At 47.5% G+C, this 24,289-nt stretch overlaps 1 protein-coding gene across 1 annotated transcript in view; it reads left to right on the top strand.

The window, feature by feature from the left end:
- The window catches only part of LOC141176104 (gastrula zinc finger protein XlCGF66.1-like), a 34,040-nt gene extending 11,241 nt beyond the window's left edge, over window positions 1-22,799 (top strand). The window contains exons 2-7 of the mRNA XM_073660095.1: window positions 1,263-1,412; window positions 1,542-1,709; window positions 1,793-1,916; window positions 2,000-2,097; window positions 3,234-3,324; window positions 18,609-22,799. Coding sequence (XP_073516196.1) covers window positions 1,335-1,412; window positions 1,542-1,709; window positions 1,793-1,916; window positions 2,000-2,097; window positions 3,234-3,324; window positions 18,609-19,132 — 1,083 coding nt within the window. The 5' untranslated portion in view covers window positions 1,263-1,334 and the 3' untranslated portion in view covers window positions 19,133-22,799. The remainder of the gene's footprint in view (window positions 1-1,262; window positions 1,413-1,541; window positions 1,710-1,792; window positions 1,917-1,999; window positions 2,098-3,233; window positions 3,325-18,608) is intronic.
- The last annotated feature ends 1,490 nt before the right edge of the window (window positions 22,800-24,289 follow it).

Here is a 24,289-nt window from a genome sequence, read left to right as displayed (position 1 = left end):
GCAATGTCAACACATTTTTTGCTTAATTTTTTTTTCTATTTTCTTCCTCTAAAACCTAGGTGCATCTTATAGTCCGAAAAATACGGTACTGTAAAATAATATATCTCCTCATATGTTTCTGTGGCATCCCGGTTCACGTTCTACTGCTGCTAAATGAGACAGTTGTAGTGTGATAGTAGACTTGTTCCAGTGTGGGCACTGTGAGTTAGGAGATATAATACATTGCATTGTAAATTGGACTTTCCTGCCATCTACTGGCCAATGTGTGTATATGAAAGGTAAGTGATTCTCCTCACAATAAGCTGCCATAGAAATGGCTGTGAGGAGTTTCCCAGCTCAGGGCTCGCACACTGACTGAGCACTGGTACAAATCAGTAGTGGGCGGTTCAAGCTGCCTAATGAAGATACAGGAGACAGACACTATTTCTTACAGAAGAGTTTCCATGCCAGTCCACGCTGGGGGGACATTTTTCTCCACATAATCTCCTTCCAAAAAAGACAAGCCTCTTCCAGTCAGGAGAGATAACTCTGTTCGTGTGCTCTCCTGCACGCTGGTTATCCTGTTTGCTTCTAGCCGGACCAGATCCACGTGGCTGCCACACCATCGAATACCCCCTGCGAAAGGGAACGGTGGGCTAAAAACTGTGAGCACACCCAGACTTTAGTGTGTTTCCACGGAGAGCCATTCTGTGAAGGTTCCTCCATCAGTGTAATATTACTTAGACTGCGCATAGCATTTCCTCTACTAGCAAGTGAAGAGGACTCTGCTCCAGCCGCCCTGAGAGGCCATAACCTCGCTTGTCTCATGAGGAGAGAACCATTACTTTCATATGCACAAAATACTGTAAACTTTGCCTTCAAGAGAGACTGTACCCCGTTACCTCCTTCAGTAAAATTGTTATGTTTACAAGTTCACCTGTGTGTCTGACTGCTTGTGATTGCACAAACATCACGGGCACTCCAAACTTGCACCCAGACACCACAACTACAGGAGTGCCCCCTGGGGGTCCTATACCATCCACAAGTGCCACCTTCCGACAATTGTTGTGGACACTAGGGAAGTGTTTAGGGGTCCAGCGACCCACTCCAACTACTGTGACATCATTATCTGCTGCCTTTGAGACTACATACCCCAGCTGGCCCTTCTGCAACATCTGGGGCCTCCTCAGTGGCCCACCACATTTCCCCTTATTATCTCCAGTAATTGTATTATTACACAGGATTTTTATGATGTTACATCAGCTCATCATCATCTCATTCAGGTCCCTACAATATCGGATCCCCTCAGTGAAGATCTTCTATATAAGAGAATTTTCCTGATTTACCCATCAAGGATGGATATGGACAGAGACAAGATGGTGGAGAGGATATTCCACCTCACCCTAGAGATCCTCTTCCGGCTTACTGGAGAGGTGAGATATTCTGATGACGTCACATTACATCATTCTTATCTATGGGAATAACAGATGGACAGAACTGGAGAGGTGAGGACTCTGGAAATGTCTAGAGTAAGATTTATTAATGTGTCTCTCCATAACCAGGATTACACAGTAGTGAAGAAGACCTCTAGTGAGCACTGTCAGGACCCTGTGTCTGAGGGATGGGGAAGACTACTGAGCCCTCCACCTCACCCCCTGATACATGAGGACATCAATGACCAGAAGATCCTAGAACTCGCCTACAAGATGATTGGGCTGCTTACTGGAGAGGTGACACTGCTGGAAATGCTGGGATATTATACAGTAACGCTATGAAGGGATCGGGGAGATGACTGTATCATTGTATGTGTCAGGTTCCTATAAGGTGTCAGGATGTCGGCATCTATTTCTCCATGGAGGAGTGGGAGTATTTAGAAGGACACAAAGATCTGTACAAGGACGTCATGATGGAGCTTCCCCAGGCCCTCACATCACCAGGTAATAGACAGGACTAAATACACACGGCCTATAATTATCTGTATGTAAAGAATGAATTCAGTCCCTGTATGTGTTTCCTCCAGATATATCCAGTAAGAGAACAACACCAGAGAGATGTCCCCATCCTCTTCTTCCACAGGACTGTAAACAAGAAGATCCCAATGTTCCTCAAAATCATCAGGTAGATGGAGAGAAGGTGTCATGAGATCTATAATGTGTAGACAGCTGTGAAGGTCTTGTGCTCAGCCTTGTTTTATCCACCAGTACTATATGTTTTATACTAGCTATTGAACCCATTCTACGCCCAGGTGGCGAGCATTTTTATTGCTATATGGTCTCCCATGCTGGTATGTGCTGCTCCCCTCCTGGTATTTGTGCTGCCCCCATCCTGTCCCCACCATCCTATCCTGGTATGCATGGCACCAGTCAACCCCAAATCCTGGTATGCATGGCACTCCTCACCCCCAATCCTGGTATGCATGGCACCCCTCACCCCCATATCCTGGTATGCATGGCACCCCTCACCCCCAATCCTGGTATGCATGGTACCCCTCACCCCCCAATCCTGGTATGCATGGTCCCCTCACCCCGCAATCCTGGTATGTGTGGTACCCCTTATCATGGTATGCATGATCCCCTCATCCCACAATCCTGGTATGCATGGTCCCCTCACCCCCCAATCCTGATATGCATGGTCCCCTCACCCCCCAATCCTGATATGTGTGGCCCCCTCACCCCCCAATCCTGGTATGTGTGGCCCCCTCATTCCTTTCACACTGTACACACATACAAAAAAATAAACAGTTATACTCACCTTTCTTCCCTGTGCTCCAGCGCTTCTGCGCCCTGTTCTGCCGGAGGCCGGGGGAGGAGTGTGTCGCCGAAGCACTGCGCTGTCCGACGCCATTTTTGCTGAACACACACTGTAAATGTGTCTTCAGTAAAACGGCGCCAGATAGCGCTATGCACATGCGCCGATCCGACGCCTCACTCCTGCCCCATCTCCGACGAAGAGAGGCACCGCTGCAACGCTCCTCCCGATCAGGTAAGTATGGCGCCGGAGATTGCGGTATACGTTCAGTGCCTACGCATATAGCGATCTCCGGAGCCATACACACTCCTCTTACCTGTAATGGCTGGATGCCTGATTCTGTCTGGAGCCATACTGCGCGTCGCGCATGCGCAGTCTATCGAGGCTTCAGACAGAGACCCGCATCCCCGGTTATATTATAGACTATTGTAATGAGAACGGTGGAGATGGCAGGATTAGAGCTGATCATAGATGTGACTTCTCCATGTTTACAATATTTGTTTCAGGGTGAAGATCTCACCCATATTAATACTACAGAGACATATGTGAGGGGTGATGAGCGGTGTAAAGAGGAGATTCCTACATATGACTACCCAGGTGAGTAGTGACCACTAAATGCAGAGAAGTCACAGATTCTTCTCAGTCCCTGTCTGTGGCTACTTTATCAGTGGTGTAGTCCGGCCGTATCACAATCGTGTGATCACCATTTTGCCGCTAGTACACAACATTCTCCTCCATCCAAAACTATTCAAATCATTTTGGACATTGAAAGCCCTTTTCTATAGAACTTACAACCTCGACAATCCACCTACCCCCTGGGATTAGGAGACGCTGACCGTGACCTGTCCAGATCTGTAAACTACAAGGCCAAATGGCAGCGTACGTAGAATGTGCTGACAAGTTAGAAAATCACTTGAAGAAAAATATTCTGATGGGTCTGTAAGAGAAAGCGGAGGGTAATGAGGCTGTTGGCTTCCTAGATCCCTGATATCTTATTGGATGAATCTACCTTCTCTCCCTTCTGTGCTGCTGAATGTGCTCATATGGTCCCTACAAGACCAGGTCCAGTCTTTGTGGCCAAACTTCACTTTTATGATCAACAGCATTAAATGTGCAGTGAGGGCCAAGTGTGAATTTCTGTACAATAACAACAGAGTTTCCCTTTATCCTGACTTTTCAATTTCTTTTAAAACCAACTAACTTCAAACAGGATTGTGATAAACTATACAGAAAACATTACACCTGTGCCATGATATATATCTAAGCTGTGCGTGGCTGATGGCTGTAATATACATTTATTCACGCCTGCAGGAGATGTGTTGGCTCCAGCCCTGGTTTCATGGATTCACTCCATGTCATAAATTCCATTATATTTTCAATCCTATAGAATTCAGATTACTGCACAATCTCTCCTGAAATGGGGGCGCTAATACTTTCTCTACTCTTCTGGTCAGGACTCATAGTAGCTCCAATGGTCCACCATAAATGAGTGCAACTCCTATTTAGTTTGTAGTTCTCCTCTCATACATATGTTGTTGTTGAGGATGTAACATAGAATAAAAAAAGAAGTTATTTTTTCCAGGTTCATTCTGTATGATAGTTTGATTGTGGTGGGATCGTCCGGCCTCACTTACGTCAGTCTGTAACTCCCTGGTAGCCTTTAAAAAAAAGGTCTCCATTGACTCTCCCAGATGCCCGAGATCTAAAATTAAGACATTTTCAACTCTGCACTATTATAAATAGTTCTCTTTAATAAAAGTATATTTTTTCTTTAATCTCATGTGATAGAAAATATTTATTAGACCTTACAATAATTTAGATGGCCCAGAGCCACGAAGCCGCATACTATAATTACCCCAGAGAGGTTTCACCACTAGTTACTCATTTATTACTGATGGAGACTGTTGAGTTTGATCATTTCAGTAGATGTGTTATTGTCTATACTCACAGTTTAGCTCATCATCCTTTAACCCCTTTACATGGATCTGGAGTTACACAGAGACCCCTAGGCTTGGGCCACGGTGTTACCTGTTCTATGGTGTGAGATGAGAAGAAGGATAGTCAGGTAGTTGGGACAGGACCAGGAAAGCAGAGAAAATACAAAATCAGAAAACACAAGAGTAGTCAGTAAACGGGCCGAGGTCTCAACAGGAAACAAATACACAAGCCGGGAGCTGAGCACAGAGGACTGAACCAGAGGAGAACAAGGCTGTATCTGGCAGCTTCCAGCAATATGCTTCCAGCTTTAGTAGGGTGCGGTGCTTTCCAGATGGCTGAAGCAGGGAGCAGATTACTCCAGCTGGACAGCACACACCCATACTGCCAGACTGGATGGTACTACTGGTCCCAGGCACCCTAATCTTAGTGGCTGGACAGAGCCTTCGCCACACAGAGCTTCTGGTTCTGACGTCTCCTCCATCACCAGCGCCGCCTGCAGGATGAATAAGGCGGCTCCTGGTGAGAGAAGCAGACATTGCAGGAGCAGATCGCAGAGGAGATGGGACACACCATTTGCAGAAGCCCTAATGTGACATAATAACAGAAAACCAGAGCAGTAATAATCTTTATTTTCTCTCTCTCTCTCTATCTATCTATCTATCTATCTATAGCGCCAACATATTCCTCAGCGCTTTACATACATTATCATCGCTGTCCCCATTGGGGCTCACAATCTAAATTCCCTATCAGTAGTATGTCTTTGAAGTGTGGGAGGAAACCAGAGAAACACAGGGAGAACATACAAACTCCTTGCAGATGTTGTCCTTGGTGGGATTTGAGCCCAGGACCCCAGGCTGCAGTACGAACCACTGAGCTATCGTGCTGCCCTAAGCAGGGCAGCACGGTTAAATGCACATAAAGTGACTCCATTGTGTAATTTTTAACCCTCAGGGAATTAATCTAAAGGGGTAGTGACTATTTTGATTCTACTGGCACTTTCCGGATATTAGAATGCAGTGGATGTTGGAGAGTGAAAATTGCAATTATGCCATTTCATTGCCCAACACATAGTGTCCAGATTGTGCTCCAGGAGACACACACCATGAATTAAGTGGGTTCTTCTCACTATAGTAATGTCAAATACATAGATGCTAAATGTGTTTTGGGCGCACTGCAAGGCTCAGAAGCAAGGGGGAGATTTGACTTTGGGAGATCGGATATTGCTGGATTGGGTTATGGAAGCCATGTTGCTTTACAAGAGCCTTTATGGAAACCTCTGGTTTTTTTTCCCTTCTTCCATGACAGCACCACCTGAAAGAGGGTATCCGCCCACCAAGGGTACACGCGGGAGTGCAGTGGTATTATGCACCCTGTGGCTAAGCGCGCTGGCAAGTGGGACTACCGGGGCTGTGCACATGCAGGGCACGTGTCAAGAGGTTCCGGCGCGCCCTGCTGACGTAGCGTGCCGGAATGCCGGGAACAGGACTACACACACGCAGGGCGCATGTTAGTTTACGCTGCACCCTGCTGACGTTGCGCGCCAGAATGTTGGTCCATGGGGCTGCGCACACGCAGAGCGTGTGTCAGGAAGTGAAGCGCCCTGCGGCAAGAGCCGCAGTCACCAGAGCAGCAGCAGCAGAAGCCACCAAAGCAGCCTCAGCAGCAACAGCAGCTCCATCAAGGCCGCAGCAGTGTCAGTCGGACAAGCGGCAGCAAGACCCGTCAGAGGAGCAGGGCAGGTCGCGAGTCCACCATCTCCAGCCGGGAGCGATCATATGAATTGATCCAGCCTCAATCTCCGGTACCCTGAACGGCAGAGTAGTGAGTGATCTATGTGAAAGTTCACCATAGTAGATGGGTCCCTTTTTTCTATGTATTTTTTCTACTAGGAAAAACCCAAAAAGGGAAGTGCCAAGAGGAATAACATGGAGTGTGCGCTGTGCGGGGTTAATTTTCCCTGCACTTATACTAAAAAGCTTAGCCCGAGTTGTATCCGAGAAACCATATCAGAGGAAACACCTAATTTTGCTATGGATTTAAAATCTTTAATCCAGACGGAGGTTAGGGACTCACTAAAGACGTTGGCTACACGTAAAAAGAGTAGGAAGCTGAGACGTCATACATCAGACTCAGAAAAATCTGTAGTATTCCAGGGCAAGGGGAAGTCTGTTTCCTCTCCTACCTACTCGTCATCCTCATCATCATCATCTTCCTCAGATAGCGATACAGGAGGTAGGCCGTGTTTTCCAGTGCAAAACACGGATAAGCTGATTTAAAGCCATCAGAACAACTATGGGCATAGCCGATACCAAGACCTCTAGGACTGTTCAGGACATCATGTTTGGGGGTCTGGGTCAGAAGAAGAGGCGCACATTCCCTGTCAATGAGAGGATAGTTTATCGACAGGGAATAGAAAAGACCTGATAGGAGAGGGCAGTTACCACCACCTTCAAAGAGAAGATACCCGTTTGAGGAAGAAGAATCAACCAGGTGAGATAAAACCCCAAAAATTGACGTGACAGTATCAAAATTCTTTAAAAAAAATCCACCCTGCCGTTTGAGGATTTAGGAGCTTTCAAGGATCCTCTTGATAAAAAAGCGGAAACCTTATTAAAACAAACCTGGGAGTGTCCAGCGGGAGAATTGAAACCGGAAGTCGCAGCCACTTGCACAGCCCGGTCAATGATGGTCTGGTTTCAGCATCTAGAAGACCAGATTAAAGGGGACATTCCAAGGGAAAAAATCCTGGCCAGTCTTCCGCTAATGCAGGGGGCGGCTGCCTTCCTCGCGGACGCTTCGGCAGATTCAGTAAGACTGGCCGCCAGATCAGCGAATTTATCCATCGCAGCTCCCAGAGCTCTGTGGCTCAAGAGCTGGTCAGGTGATGTACAGTCTAAGATGAAACTGTTCAATCCCATGTGAAGGGGAGTTTCTTTTTGGCAAAGTTCTGGATGACATACTGGATAAAGCCGCAGATAAGAAACACAGGTTTTCCAGTGTGTTGATGCCTCAGTACAAGACTTCCTTTTGTAAAAGGAAGTATATCATAGGTAAATTTTCCAGAGACCAGGGCAGATGGAAGGACAAGGAGTGAAGGCTTCATGTTCGGAGGTCCTTCCTCTGAGAACAGAAAAACCCCTAAGTGATGGGCCTCCCCAGGTAGGAGGAAGACTGTCCCACTTCCTGCCTACCTGGGAAAAAATTACATCCAGTGCCTGGATATTAGGGATTATAAAGACAGGACTGAGACTGGAATTCAGATCCATTCCCCTGCAGACCTTCAGGATTTCGCTCCCAGGAGGCCCAGAGAGCAAACAGCCCTGGAGCAAGAGGTATTAAACCTAATGGAAAAGAAGGTTCTGAGAGAGACTAATAAGCGAGCAGGGGAAAGGATTCTATTCGCCCGTTTCTGATAAAGAAGCCGGATGGCTCCTTTAGAACCATAATCAACTTGAAGGGCCTAAACAACTTTCTAATCTACAGACCCTTCAAAATGGAATCTATAATATTAGCCATAAAGGTGTTGTTCCCGGGTTGTTATATGAGTGTCCTCGACCTGAAGGACGCCTATTACCACGTCCCAATCCATACAGGATACCAGCAGTATTTGAGAGTAGCTGTGTATATCATCAATCTTGTGAGGCAATTTCAGTTCACAGCTCTGCCCTTCGGCCTCTCCATGGCTCCAAGAATCTTTACGAAGATCATTCTGGAGGTCATGGCGCATTTGAGAGAACAAGATACTCTAGTTGTCCCTTACCTGGACGACTTCCTGGTAGTATGCAGATCAAGAGAGCATTGAAAACTCGCATTGACAAGAGTCAGAGCCAGCCTGATCAATCTTGGATGGATACTGAATCTAGAGAAGTCAAGCCTGGAGCCTCGGAAGGTTCTGTCTTTTTTAGGGCTTATCTTGGACTCAGAGGGATAGACTTGTCTGCTACCGGAAGACAATAAAAACAAAATTACGTCCCTAGCCTAAGGAGTAGTCAGGAATCCATTCATGACCCTAAGGAAAGCAATGTCTCTTTTAGGTACAATGACATCATGTATCCCAGCAGTCCAGTGGGCTCAGATACACTCCCGATATCTGCAGCAATGTTACGGGTCCGGGAGGTGGAACCTCTGAGCTGCAATACAAGGGGGAAGTCCTTGTAAGGAAGCGGGTGACTCCCAGGGAAGGCAAGCAGATAGTCACAGCTAGTGACGGGGACAGTCTCTGGGTAAACGGGCAGGTGGTCACCGCAGGTGATGGGGACAGTCTCTGGGTAGACAGGCAGGTGGTCACGGCAAGTGACGGGGACAGTCTCTGGGTAGACAGGTAGGTGGTCACGGCAAGTGACGGGGACAGTCTCTGGGTAGACAGGCGAGGCGGATACCTGACAGGTAACTGGCGGGCGCTCCCAGGTGAGCGGGCTGACGGAGACAGCAGATAACAGGCAGGTAACTGGTGGCCGCTCCAGGTGAGCGGGCTGACAGACGAGGCAGGAGACAGGCAGGTAACTGGTGGATTCTCCCAGGTGAGCAGTCTGGCAGACAAGGCAGGTAACAGGCAAGTAACTGGTGGACGCTCCCAGGTGAGCAGTCTGACTGACGAGGCAGGTAACTGAAGGACGCTCCCAGGTGAGCGGTCTGGCGGACAAGGCAAGTAACAGGCTGGCAGGCAGGACGAGAAGTCAGGCTAGCAGCGGAACCTGGGGGCTGAAGCACAGGTGAGACACAGTGCAAACAACATTGCTCGGGCACCTCCATTTTGGAGGAGGTGCCTTATATATGGGAGGTCCAACGGCAATTGGCCGGGGACTCCTAAGGACGGCGCGCGCGGTCCCTTTAAGAGAGGAGGAGAGCGCGCGCGCCCTAAGCACACTGCCGGGGAAGGAGCGCGTGCCGGAAGCAGCGGGGTGAGAAGCGCTGGAGGACGCCGTGCCAGAAGCGGGGAGGTGAGAGGGACGGCGTCTCTGCCTAGCAAGGGGCAGAGACGCCGATGCTACAGTACCCCCCCCTTTAGGCCCCCTCTTTTTTAGGCCAGAAGGAAATTTTTCAAGGAGAAGCGGGGCGTTGATGTTCTCCCTGGGTTCCCAAGTTCTCTCCTCAGGACCAAACCCCTTCCAATCTACCAGAAAAAAGGTCTTTCCTCTTACCCTCTTGGTGGCCAGAATACTCTCTACCTCAAAGACGTCTTCAGCGGAAACCGGAGCAGGGGGAGCACCTGGATTGTTGGAAAAAGAGTTAAAGACAACGGGTTTGAGGAGAGATACGTGGAAGGAGTTGGGAATCCGTAAGGTGGCCGGGAGTTTTAATTTGTAGGCCACTGGATTAATTTGCCTGAGGATTTCGAATGGGCCGATGAACCGAGGACCTAACTTGTAGGAGGGTATCTTGAGCCGTACATGTTTGGAGGAGAGCCAAACCTTGTCTCCCAGACGGAATTGAGGCGGATCCAGACGTCTCTTATCAGCATAACGCTTCATCCGCTCGGAGGACAGAAGAAATGCGGACCTAGTACTCTCCCAAATGGTAGAAAACTCGCTGACAAGAGACTGCGCGGCAGGGTTGTCCACAGAGGCGGAGACGGGAAACGGAATCCGGGGGTGCTGGCCATAGACAATAAAGAACGGGGATTTGGAAGAGGATTCGCTCTCGTGGTTATTGTAAGAGAATTCGGCCCAAGGGAGGAGGTCCACCCAATCAGAATGGTGGGCATTAACAAAGTGCCGGAGATAGCTGGTAAAGATCTGATTGATCCGCTCCACTTGACCATTGGACTGAGGGTGGTAAGCGGAGAAGTCCAGGGTGATGTCCAGCAGTTTACATGTGGCTCTCCAGAAGCGTGAGGTGAACTGAACACCTCGATCCGACACGATGTGGAGGGGTAGGCCATGGAGACGGAAGATATGGCGGATAAAGTCCTTAGCCAGCTCAGGTGCAGACGGAAGACCAGGCAGGGGAATGAAGTGGGCCATTTTAGAAAAGCGGTCCGCGACCACCCAAATGACAGTACACCCGGCAGAGACAGGAAGGTCGGTAATGAAGTCCATAGCGATGTGTTGCCACGGGGCAACAGGTATGGGAAGCGGCAGGAGATGACCAGCTGGTAAGTGTCTGGGAACTTTGTTGCGGCCACAAGATGAACAGGCATAGACGAAGTCTACCACATCCTTATGCAGGGTAGACCACCAGTAATGCCGGGAAATGAGTAGGAAGGTCTTTTTTTGGCCGGCATGGCCAGCTAGTTTAGAAGAATAACCCCAGCGAAGAACCTTCTCACGGTCAGGAGGTGCCACGAACGTCTTGCCGGGTGGAAGACGAGTCAAATCCAAGGGGGCCACATTCATCACCTTGGAGGGGTCGATAATGTGCATAGGTTCCTCCTCTTGGTCGGAGGACAGGAAGGATCGGGACAAGGCATCAGCTTTGACATTCTTGTCCGCCGGGCGGAAATGAAGGATGAAATCGAAGCGGGCAAAAAACAAAGACCACCGGGCCTGACGTGGATTAAGTCTCTGGGCATTTTGGAGATATGCCAGGTTTTTGTGATCCGTGTAGATGATCACCGGGTATAGAGCCCCTTCAAGCAGGTAACACCACTCCTCCAGCGCCAATTTAATGGCTAACAGTTCTCGGTCTCCTATGGAGTAATTGCGCTCAGAGGAGGAGAAGATTTTACAGAAAAAGCCGCAGGTTACCATTCTCCCGGATGAAGACTTTTGGGTGAGCACCGCTCCGGCTCCAGAGGAGGAAGCATCAACCTCCAGGTAGAACTGTTTGTTGCAGTCCGGACGGTGCAGCACAGGGGCAGAGGAGAAGGCTTGCTTCAGGGAAAGGAAGGCCTCCTCAGCTTCGGGTGGCCATACCTTGGGATTTGCTCCCTTATGGGTGAGCGCAAATATGGGCGCAGTCCGAGACGAGAAGTGAGGAATGAAGAGACGATAGTAATTAGCGAAGCCCAGGAATCACTGTATCGCCTTCAAGCCTTCCGGACGGGGCCACTTTAGGACAGCAGAGAGCTTCTCGGGATCCATTCGCAAGCCTGTCTGGGAGATAACATAGCCCAAGAATGGAAGAGAGGTCTGCTCAAAAAGGCACTTCTCGTATTTAGCATAGAGGTGGTTCTGCCTGAGCCTAAGCAGGACCTGACGAACATCTCTCCGGTGTGTGGGAAGATCCAGAGAGAAGACCAAGATGTCGTCCAGGTATACCACCACGCAGGAGTAAAGAAGGTCACGGAAGATGTCGTTGACCAGTTCTTGGAAGACGGCGGGAGCATTGCAGAGACCGAAGGGCATCACACGGTACTCATAGTGTCCTTCCCGGGTATTAAATGCCGTTTTCCACTCTTCTCCCTGACGGATACGAACCAGGTTATACGCTCCACGTAGATCCAGCTTGGAAAAGATCCTGGCGCCTTTAAGGCGATCAAATAACTCAGAGATGAGCGGAAGGGGGTATTTATTTTTAACCGTGATCTGATTGAGTCCTCTATAGTCAATACAGGGGCGTAGCGAGCCATCCTTTTTTTTGACAAAGAAGAATCCGGCTCCAGCCGGGGAAGTAGACTTCCGGATGAATCCCCTGGCCAGATTCTCCTCTATGTACTCAGACATGGCCTGGGTTTTGGCTGCAGACAACGGATAAATACGCCCATGGGGTGGAGTGGCGCCAGGTACCAGGTCGATCGGGCAATCATATGGCCTATGAGGTGGCAATGTCTCTGCTTCCTTTTTACCGAAGACGTCAGCATAGGGCCAGTAAGGAGCCGGAAGACCGGGTAAATTAGCTGGGGTAGGTGGAGGACGAACTGGAACCAGGCAGGTCGTATGGCAGACCGGCCCCCACCGGAGTACTTCACCGGAATGCCAGTTCAACACGGGTTCATGTGTCTGGAGCCAAGGTAGACCTAGCAATAGGGAGTGGGAGAGTCCGGGCAACACATGGAAGGAGATTACCTCAGAGTGCAGCATTCCCACCTGCAGGGTTATGGGTTCCATGGCGAGCAGGATGGTCACCGGAGGGAGTCTTCCATCCACGGAGGCGACTGACAAAGGTTCAGCCAGAGACTTGGTGGGAATACGGTATTTCTCAACCAGGGACTGGGCGATGAGGTTTCCAGCGGATCCAGAATCCAGGTGGGCGAGTTCAAAATGACGGTTCTCTCCCCAGGAGATAGATACAGACAAAGTCAGGGTTGGAGAGGACTTATTTTTGTCTAGGGCGACCTCTCCGAGCGGTCCTAGACACTGGAGTTTCCCGGCCTCTCCGGGCAGGAACGAATCAGGTGCTCCTTACTGCCACAATAGAAGCAGCTCCCCTCGGCTCGGCGTGACTCTTGGCGAGATTTGACCATCTTGGTCTGGTCGATCTGCATGGGCTCGGGTGAGTGCGCCCGGGGAGTGACAGAAGAGGAGACCGGTTTCTGGAAAGTAGGAGCTAGGCGGGGAAACCTTCTCTCACGTGTGGTCTCTTTGGTGCATTCTTGAAACCGGATGTCAATCCGGGTAGCCAGCGACACCAGGTCATCCAGGGTGGTAGGAATATCCCGACTGGCGAACTCATCTTTAATCCGACCGGAAAGACCCTCCCAGAAGACGGACACCAGGGCCTCATTATCCCAGGCAAGCTCAGAAGCGAGGGTGCGGAACCGTATGGCATATTGGCCCACGGTGAGACTCCCTTGGCGGAGACGTAGCAAAGAGGAGGCATATGAGGTCTTTCGTCCCGGTTCATCGAAGACTCTCCGGAAAGCAGTGAGGAAAGACGACAGGTCGGACCCCAGGGGATCCCCTCTCTCCCACAGGGGGTTAAGCCATGCCAGTGCCTCCCCAGTGAGATGGGACATGATGAATGCCACTTTGGCCCGGTCGGAGATAAACTGATGAGCCAAGAGTTCAAAGTGCAGGGTGCACTGGTTTATGAAGCCCCGAGCTTGAGCGGGGTCGCCGCCGAAGCGAGGAGGTGCAGAAAGCCGGGGTCCGGGGCAGGATGCCATGGTATTGGTGGGCAGCGGCGCTGCCGGGGTGTGAGTCGTGACACTAGCAGTGGTTGCTGGTGGAGCAGTCAGTGTGTCCAGGCGGGAGTTGACATTCCGCAGGTGGTTCAGGATGGACTCCTGCTGGGATATCTGACGGGAGACTTCATGGTATAGGTCAGAGAGCGAGGGAGCTTGGGTGCCACCGGGTTCCATGGCCCGAGCAAACTGTTACGGGTCCGGGAGGTGGAACCTCTGAGCTGCAATACAAGGGGGAAGTCCTTGTAAGGAAGCGGGTGACTCCCAGGGAAGGCAAGCAGGTAGTCACAGCTAGTGACGGGGACAGTCTCTGGGTAAACGGGCAGGTGGTCACGGCAGGTGACGGGGACAGTCTCTGGGTAGACAGGCAGGTGGTCACGGCAAGTGACGGGGACAGTCTCTGGGTAGACAGGCAGGTGGTCACGGCAAGTGACGGGGACAGTCTGTGGGTAGACAGGCAGGTGGTCACGGCAAGTGACCGGGACAGTCTCTGGGTAGACAGGCGAGGCGGATACCTGACAGGTAACTGGCGGGCGCTCCCAGGTGAGCGGGCTGACGGAGACAGCAGGTAACAGGCAGGTAACTGGTGGCCGCTCCAGGTGAGCGGGCTGACAGACGAGGCAGGAGACAGGCAGGTAACTGGTGGACGCTCCCAGGTGAGCAGTCTGGCAGACAAGGCAGGTAACAGGCAAGTAACTGGTGGACTCTCCCAGGTGAGCGGTCTGACTGACGAGGCAGGTAACTGAAGGACTCTCCCAGGTGAGCGGACTGGCAGACAAGGCAGGTAACTAGTAGACGCTCCCAGGTGAGCGGTCTGGCGGACAAGGCAAGTAACAGGCTGGCAGGCAGGACGAGAAGTCAGGCTAGCAGCGGAACCTGAGGGCTGAAGCACAGGTGAGACACAGTGCAAACAACATTGCTCGGGCACCTCCATTTTGGAGGAGGTGCCTTATATATGGGAGGTCCAACGGCAATTGGCCGGGGACTCCTAAGGACGGCGCGCGCGGTCCCTTTGAGAGGGGGAGAGCGCGCGCGCCCGCCCTAAGCACACTGCCAGGGAAGGAGCGCATGCCGGAAGCAGCGGGGAGAGAAGCGCTGGAGGACGCCGCGCCAGAAGCGGGGAGGTGAGAGGGACGGCGTCTCTGCCTAGCAAGGGGCAGAGACGCTGATGCTACAAGCAAGATATCCTAGCAGCAGAGAAACAACTCAGGGGACACTTGGACAGGAAGATGACACTTTCCAATACAGCCATCAGCTCAATCGCATGGTGGCTGGATCGGGAGAACCTGTCACAGAGAGTTCCCTGGTCGTATCAGGTCAGGGACATAATTACAGCGGACTCAAGCTCAGATGGCTGGGAGCACGTCTGGGAGATCGTGTAATACAAGGAATCTGGTCGGACAGCGAGAAAGCCTTCTCAAAACATGAAGGAGCTGTCGGTGGTAAAGAATGCAGTGATGAAGTTCAGTTCCCAACTACAGGGACAACACATCCGAATTATGTCAGACAACAATCACCTATGTCAATCATCAGGGAGGCACGAGATCCCGACCTCTCCTGTTAGTGAAAGAGCAGATTCTACAATTTGCAGAGCAACATCAATTTATGCTCTCGGCTCTGCAAATAAGAGGCAAAGAAAACTAAAGATCAGATTTTCTGAGTCAGAATATACTGAAGCAGGGCGAATGGGAGCTGAATCCAACAGTATTCCAGCAAATTGTGGATCGCTGGGGTCAATCAGAAATAGATCTTTTCGCAAACAAACGAAACAGAAAAACAAGGATCTTCTGCTCCTTAAATCCAAAAGAAAGACCCTATGCATTAGATGCATTTCAAATACCCTGGAGCTTTGGCCTATCCTATGCTTTCCCCCCACTAATGTTAATGCCAACGATTTTGAGGAAGATCCGAGCGGAGCAGGCAAGGGTCATACTAATCGCCCCATTCTGGCCCAAGAGACCCTGGTTCACCTGGATAAAGAGGATGTCCCAGTCAGATCCATGGGTCCTTCCAGATGCTCCAGATCTCCTCAAGCAAGGCCCAGGCTTCCATCTTCAGAGGTTGGGCATTTGATGGCCTGGAATTTGTAAGGTCGTTACTAATCCAGGAAGGGTTTTCCCCAGGTCTAGTCACTACTCTGCTCAAAAGCAGTGTGACGACTAAGATCTATGGTAGGACATGGTCAAAATTCCTATCTATTTCGGCGCAGTCAGCTAAGGTTAAAATTCCTATAAAGCTATTCTGGAATTTCTTCAAAGGGTCTTAGATATTGGGTTGGCTACCAGTACCCTTTAGGTGCAAGTATCAGCGCTTGGAGCTTTATATAACTATAATTTGGCAGCAGATAGATGGGTTATCAGGTTTAAAAAGGCATGCAATAGATCCAGACCTATTGCTACCCCGAGAATGCCTCCCTGGGATCTAAACCTGGTCCTGGAAACCCTGACTAAGTCTCCTTTTTGAGCACTTAGGAAGCGTGACAGAAAGAACTCTCACTCTGAACACAGTGATACTGATAGCGCTAACATCAGCCCGTAGAGTTAGTGACTTACAAGCTCTGTCAGTAAATCATCCTTTTACACAGGTCACTGTAGATGGAGTTACATTAAAACCAGACCCGGCCTATTTTCCGAAGGTGGCCTCCAAATTCCACAGAACACAGGAGATCGTTCTCCCCTCATTGTATCCTAACCCAAAAGATTTAGAGGAGCAGAGGCTTTATACTCTAGATGTTAGACTGGTTTTGGTTCAGTATTTGGAGGTAACAAGGCCTTGGAGGAGAAGTGATGCTGTATTTGTCTCCTTCCAGGGACCTAGTAAGGGACTTAAAGTTACAAGGGGAACTATAGCTAGATGGATCAGGGACGCCGTTAGCTTAGCATATTCCCCTAGTAATTTGCCGGTTTCAGAGAACCTGAAGGGCCGTTCCACAGAGCTGGTGCAGCCTCCTGGACTGAGAAGGCGGAAGTGTCCATTGATAACATATGTAAGGCAGCAACATGGTATCTCCTTCTATAACCATTACCGGCTTGATCTTTCTTCATCTGCTGATCTATCCTTTGGGAGAAAGGTGTTGCAAGCGGTGATCCATCCCTAAGGTGTCTGTTCTATATAAATCTCTCAGGTGGTGCTATCATAGGAGAAGGGGAAAAAAATCATAGTTTCCGAACGGGATTTTACAGAGCCCATGACAGCACCCTTATATGCCCCCCCTTTTTTGATCACTTATGGTGTTCTCTATATATGGGTGTATAGTGAGAAATGTTTTATTGGTGGTAGTTGTGTACTAACATACTGTCTGGAGGTCCTCTAAAACAAAACTGATGTGGAGGAGAGATACCGCCTTTTTTATTCAGCAGGTTTCCTGTCCTGGGTGGGCTGATACCATCTCTCAGGTGGTGCTATCATGGGCTCTGTAAAATCCTGTTACCGGTAACTATGATTTTTTTCCATTTACAGACGATGGACCTGAGTGGGGCTTGTTGTTTGTGAGATGAGTAGAAGTTTTTATTAGTATTATTGTTGCCTACATAACTTGGTGGCTTTTTATTCCATATTTGGGAGGCAGAATGAACAGTTGAAAACCACGCTCTACTGGTTCATCCTATGAGGTTTTCTATTAGATTTTGAAATGTCAGTGTCTTGGTGAATAATTAATTCAATGTATTTTTCAGACTATAAGACGCACTTTTTTCCTCCTTTTTTTCTCCTATGCCCGCTGTTAAAGGGCATGAATATTCAACCACTCTCCACGCCCATGGGCATGGGGAGGGGGTGAATATTCATTCCCTTTAATGAGCGGGCACAGGAGATAGCCAGCAGCCGCAGGGCGGCTCCGCTATGTGCTGGTAATAAAGGAGAGTGAAGTCCCTGCTCCCCGTGCACACAGTCCCGGCGTGGGAAGCAGTGACTTCCAGCAGCTAATCTCTGCTTGTGAGCCGCGCATGGCAGTGACGTCATGCACGGCTCACATGGAGAGATCAGTGCAGGCAGACAGGATGCAGCGCTGGAGGAGAGAGAAGAGAGGTGAGTAGGAGTGTTTATTTTTTTTTAATGTGCAGCATGATGGGGATTAGGGGTGCCATGCATATTTGGGCAGGGATTAGGGGTGCCATGCATACCAGGACAGGGATTAGGGGTGCCATGCATACCAGGACAGGGATTAGGGGTGCCATGCATACCAGGACAGGGATGAGGGGTGCCATGCATACCAGGACAGGGATGAGGGGTGCCATGCATACTAGGATAGGGATGAGGGGTGCCATGCATATCAGGACAGGGATGAGGGGTGCCATGCATACTAGGACAGGGATGAGGGGTGCCATTCATACCAGGACAGAGATGAGGCGTGCCATGCATACCAGGACAGGGATGAAGGGTGCCATGGATACCAGGATAGGGATTAGGGGTGCCATGCATACCAGGACAGGGATGAGGGGTGCCATGCATACCAGGACAGGGATGAGGGGTGCCATGCATACCAGGATAGGGATGATGGGTGCCATGCATACCAGGACAGGGATGAGGGGTACCATGCATACTAGGACAGGGATGAGGGGTGCCATGCATATCAGGATAGGGATGAGGGGTGCCATGCATACCAGGATGGAGGGATGCCAGGCATACCAGGATGGGGATGGGGACCACGTATAAAAGGAAGGGGGCGGCATATATACCAGGATGGGGGATATTGTCAGAATTGGGGGACATTACCCCTATACCAGTGTCAGCAGAAGACCCCTCTCCCCCTTATAAGTGCATCATGACCACATTTTATGCTTAAATTTTTATTTTTTTATTTTCCTCCTCTAAAACCTAGGTGCATCTTATAGTCCGAAAAATACGGTACATAACTTGCCATTATTATAGACAGTTTAAGTAAAAATTAAAAAAAATGAAATCCAAGGATATTTTATTGAAAAATAGATTTTTATCTTAGCAGATAACTGTACCTGGAGATCAGAGGGACAGCTGACATCTTCAATTTTTAAATCAGAAGATCTTGAGATCCCACAGGATACAATTGAAGTGAATGCCATTACTCCAGATATACCATCATCCCTTCACAGCAAAGATTTGTCATCTGATCCTTTGAAACTTGTCCTGTCTTCTGATTCATTACCAACTACTAAGGAAAATCATAGTCACAAATTAAGCATTAAAAAACAAACTGCTCCTAAAGCAAAGAAGACATTTTTAGAATATGGAAATAGTTTTCCTCTCGAAAAATCTTTTCCTAAACATCAAAAAATTCACACAGCCGAGAATAGATTTTCTTGTTCCAAGTGTGGGAAATATTTTAACAAGAAATCAGATTTTGTTAAACACCAGGGAACTCACACAGGGGAGAAGCCTTTTTCATGTTCAGAATGTGGGAAATGCTTTACACGAAAAGCAGCTCTTAATAAACATCAGAGAAGTCACACAGGGGAGAAGCATTTTTTCATGTTCAGAATGTGGTAAACATTTTAACCAGAAATACGGTCTTGTTATACACCAGATAACTCATACAGAGGAGAAGCCTTTTTCATGTTCAGAATGTGGGAAATATTTTACGCGGAAAGCAACTCTTAATAAACATCAGAGAAGTCACACAGGGGAGAAACCTTTTTCAAAATTCAATTTTTATTGAAAGGTTAAATAATTTTCAATTACAAAAATACAAAAAAAAAAAAAGAATAATAACCAGGACCATATCAGTATATCATAGAATATAAGTATAACGTCCAATAAAACATCAAGTTATAGGAAGAAAAAGGAAGGAAGAGAACATTTTAGGCCATCAGTATTACAATTATGAAGTTACTAAAATCCAATGGAAACCATACTGCAGCCAGGCACGAACCAATGCAGAGTACAATCCGGACAGAGAAGAAACGCACCAGAGAAAAGGGTGGGTCACAAGAGTCTGATGTAAGACGGTAGGCATCGGATTCCTGGAATTCAATCCAGTCTCTCCAAGACTCGCAGTATCTATCACAATCAGTGGGGGATCGGGCAATCAAATGTTCCGTCCTATTTAGAAGAGCTATGTCACAGAACCACTCCTCCAGAGTAGGTGGAGAAGTACTTTTCCAGTGACGAGGAATGATATTCTTAGCAGCCAGTATAAGGTAGATTACTAAAGACCTTTTGTATTTGGTGAGACTAGTTGGGATCATAAAGAGCAAAAGAGATTCAGAAGAGTCGGGCAGAGAAGCATTTTTCATGTTCAAAATTTGGGAAATCTTTTAACCAGAAAGCACATCTTGATAGCCACCAGAGAACCCACACAGGGAAGAATGCAGCAACTACACCCAATTGGCCTCTGTGCAGACAGGCCCTAGCTAACTAAAAATAACACCTCAGACCTAACTCCCTAATAGGCAGTTGAGGAGTTTCTCTTACCTCCTGAGGAATCAGAGGGGAGGCCGCAATACACTGTCAACAAGGGGAAAGGAAAGTGTGAAGATATGAAAACCCTGAGTGAGAAACTAAGACACATTCATATAGGGCAAAGAAGGCAAGCTAATGAGAACCAAAAATAAAAGGAATAAGTATAACTTCCCAGAAACCTAAGCGTGGTAGAAAGAAAATGTACCGGGAGGGAAAGTAAACAGACAAGGAGGATTGTTTCACCTTTGTGGTGAAACTTACAAAATTCATCCTCACCCACAATTATTTGAATTTGATAACATTTATCTACAGGAGACTGGTACAGCAATGGGAAGTAAAATGGCTCCACAGTACGCAAATATTTTTGTGGCCAAGCTTTATAGTGACTTCTTGTCCTCATGTCCCATCAGGCCTCTTGCCTACTACTGTTACATTGACGATAGTTTAATCATCTGGACAGAATCTCAGCAACAGCTTAAGACGTTCCATGAAGACTTTAATCAATTTCATCCCACCATCAACTTAACACTCAACTACTCCTGTACTGAAATTAACATCTTGGTGGCCTCAGAAAGGCCTTTTTGAACGAGGACTACCATACAAGAACAATTGTAAACCAGATTGCAAGAGCCACCAGAATATTATGGAATCATCTCCTACATTTCAAAACTAAACAAGAAAGCAATCTGGAGTCTCTAGTAGTCACCTACAATCCAAATCTGGAGATGCTAATGGGAGCTGCATGGAAATTACAACCATTATTACAAAAAGATGCCGATTACAATCTATATTTCCAGACCCAGCACTTCTGTGATTTAGGCAGCCCCCAATTCTAAGAAGCATCATTATCAGAAACTCCCTGTCGTCTCCAACAGCTACAGGAACTTTTCCCTGCAGCCAGAAAAAATGTAAAACCTGTCTATTTATAATGACCACTGACAAGATAAAGATTCCCAACTCAAATCAGGAGACAACCACAAGATCCCAGGTACTTTCAGCTGCATCACATCTAATGTAGTGTACTTAATTATATGTACCAAATGTCCAGCTTGGGGTCTGTATGTAGGGGAGACAGGGCAAAAACTTAGAACAAGGATGAATTCTCATCGCCACACAATAAAAGAAAAAAGAATAGATCTACCTGTGACCAAACATTTTTTATCCCTGATCACAGCATCATGGACATGAAATTACTTGTATTAAAAGGGAACTTCAAATCTCAGAGAGACAGAAAAATGTGGAATTACAAACTTATGACAATCTTTGACACACTCACAGAGCAGGAGTTAATGTGTCACATGGATTTATGTCTTTCTACATTAACTAAGGAATGTGCTCCTCAGACCGTTTGGGGGCATCACAATCATGGACCAGACCTCAATCACAGGACAATAAAACTTTCACACTCCTTATCAATGAACTGTTCCAATTTTCATGGCCACAACTGCTTCTCCCTCTCCCATGCTAATAGTTCTTCTTCACGCCACTTGTCTCATCTATTGTTTTATTCCTGTGCCCTGTTGTGTATAAATATGTGACACGTCAGATTTTGTTATACTATGTCTAAAGAAGAGACCTGAGTAGTCTCGAAAGCTTGTAATTTGTTACCATCTTTTCAGTTAGCCAAAGGTATCAACCACTGAAGACTCTCATATTTTTCTCCAAACAGCAATTTTAAGATTTCTCCACAGGTGTTCAATGGGATTTAGATCCGAGCTCATTGGCGGTGACTTCACAACTCTGCAGCACTTTGTTTCCATACATTTCTGGGTGCTTCTTGATGTATGTTTGGGGTCATTGCCATGCTGGCAACCCATGACCTAGAACGCAAACCCAGCTTTCTGACACTAGGCACTACATTGCCACACAAAATCCTTTGGTAATCTTCAGATTTCATGATGCCTTGCACACAGTGAAGGCACCCAATGCCAGAGGCCGCAAAACAACTCCAAAACATCTTTGAACCTCCACCATATTCCACTGTAGTTACTGTGATCTTTTCTTGGTAGGCTTCATTCTGTTTAAACAGTAGAACGATTTGCTTTACCGAAAAGCTCTATATTGGTCTCCTCTGTCCACAAGGCGCTTCCCCAGAAGGGTTTTAGCTTACTCATGTGCATCTTGGCAAACTGCAGTGTAGCTTTTTTATGCCTCTGTGTCAGCAGTGGGGTCCTCCTTATTCTCCTGCCATAGTGTTTCATTTAATTCAAATGTTAGCAGTTAGTTCATGCTGGCACTGATGCACCCTGAGCATGCAAGACAACTTGAATTTCTTTGGAACTTTGGTGGGGCTACTTATTCACCATCTGGACTATCCTGCGTTGTAACCTTTCGTCAATTTTTCTCTTCTGTCCACATCCAGGGAGATTAGCTACAGTGACATGGGTTGTAAATGTATTGATTATGTTGTGCACCATGGACAAAGAAACATCCGCATCTCTGGAGATGGACTTGAAAAATATCAAAAATTTCAAGATTAGAACAATTTTGGTTCTCAAGTTCTCAAACAGTTCTCTTCTTCTCTTTCTGTTCCCCATGCTTAGTGTGGCACAAGCATGCACACATTGCAAAGATTGAATCAGCTTCTCCCTTTTTAACTGGTTTCAGGTGTGATTTTCATGTTGCCCACACCTGTTACTTGCCACAATTGAGTTTGAACGAGTTTCACATGCTTGAAACAAAGTTGTTTACCCACACCCCACAATTTTGACAAAAGGTGCCAACAATTTTGACCGGCCCAGTTTTGGTGGTTTTGTGTGAAATTATGTTGACTTAGCCTTTTTTTATCTGTTTTTTTTGTGTTGTTCCCATACATATAAAGGAAATAAACATGTATAACAAAATATGTGTAATTGCAATAATTTTCTGGGAGAATTTTCATTTTCTGGAACAATTTCAAGGGAGCCAACACTTTAACCATGACTTGTTTTTGTTGCAGCATTTCATCCTCTACATGTTCAGCTATATTAGAAGGCTTGTAGCAAACTCCAATTAGCAGCGTTACATTATTGGCATTTCCATGTACATTTACCCATACTGACTCTACATTGTCGAAGCTCCACTCCAATGTCGTCATTTAGCACAGGTCTTAAGTTGGATTTAATGAAAATACCCACCCCTCTACCTTTTTTTCTTTCCTAACCTTTTGAATGTAGAGTAACCCTCTATGTTTGTCACTCAGTCATGGCTTTCCAGCCAGGTTTCCATAATGCCCACCACATCGTAATCTGTGGCTGACAGAGTCTCTTAATTCATTAATTTTGTTTGCAAGACCTCTTTCATTTGCCAGCAGACATTTAATACTATTAACTATTTATTACTCCTACTTGCCTCCTTACTTTCCTTGAATGTCCCAGCCCCATAAATCCTCATTGACCCCTACTGTCTCTCTCTCTGTCTAGTCTATCCCCTTATTTGCACAACTGCCCTCCTTCCCCCCAGATCCTAGTTTAAAAGCTCCTCCATCCATCTGACCATTTTTTCACTGCAGAACATCTGCACCCTCCCAGTTGAGGTGAAGCCTGTATCTATCGTAGAGCCTGTAGCCGACAGAAGTAGGCCCAGTTCTCCATGAACCCAAACCCTTTATCCTGCCACTTATTTATCTCCTTAAGTTCCCGCTAACTTTCTAGTGACGCTAATGGAATCGGCAGTATTTCTGCAAACACTACCTTAGAGGTCCTGTACTTCAGCTTCTCTCCTAATTCCCTGTGACCTTCCACCTTCCTCTAAGTTTGTCATTGGAACCAATGTGTACCATGACTGCTGGGTTTTCCCCAGCCCCACCCAATAATCTGTTTATCTGATCGCAGGAAGATCCCCTATATTAATGTGGGAGCTACCGTAAGGACCATAATCTTTCCACTTAACGAGATAGTGCAGACAGCGCCTGACCCACCTGGAACTAAGAACTCGCTCTACCTCATACTCCCGACACCCTTCCAAATCCACCTCATTTATGTCTTGAGGTCCCCTCAATTTTTTTTAAAAGAGAAGAGTGGAAAGAATTATGATTTTTCAGGTAATAAGAAGTTGCAACTTAACTGTCACAGGATTTAAATTTGTAATAATTTTATAAGAACCTCAGAAATTTAGGTTCAAACTATCTAGATGTGAACTTTAAGCGCAGATATTTTGAGGACAACCACACAAAATCCCCCACCCTAAAGATAGAAGCATTCCTACGTCTGTGGTTAGCACCACTTTTGGCCTGGCCACTAGCTACCAAAAAATACCCTTTGTCTT

This window comes from Phyllobates terribilis, unplaced genomic scaffold, assembly GCF_046119375.1.
Source record: "Phyllobates terribilis strain yellow unplaced genomic scaffold, ASM4611937v1 Scaffold_17__1_contigs__length_24005725, whole genome shotgun sequence".
Taxonomy (NCBI): Eukaryota; Metazoa; Chordata; class Amphibia; order Anura; family Dendrobatidae; genus Phyllobates; species Phyllobates terribilis.
The sequence above is the reverse complement of the archived record's forward strand: the minus strand, read 5'-3'. Positions and strand labels throughout refer to the sequence as shown.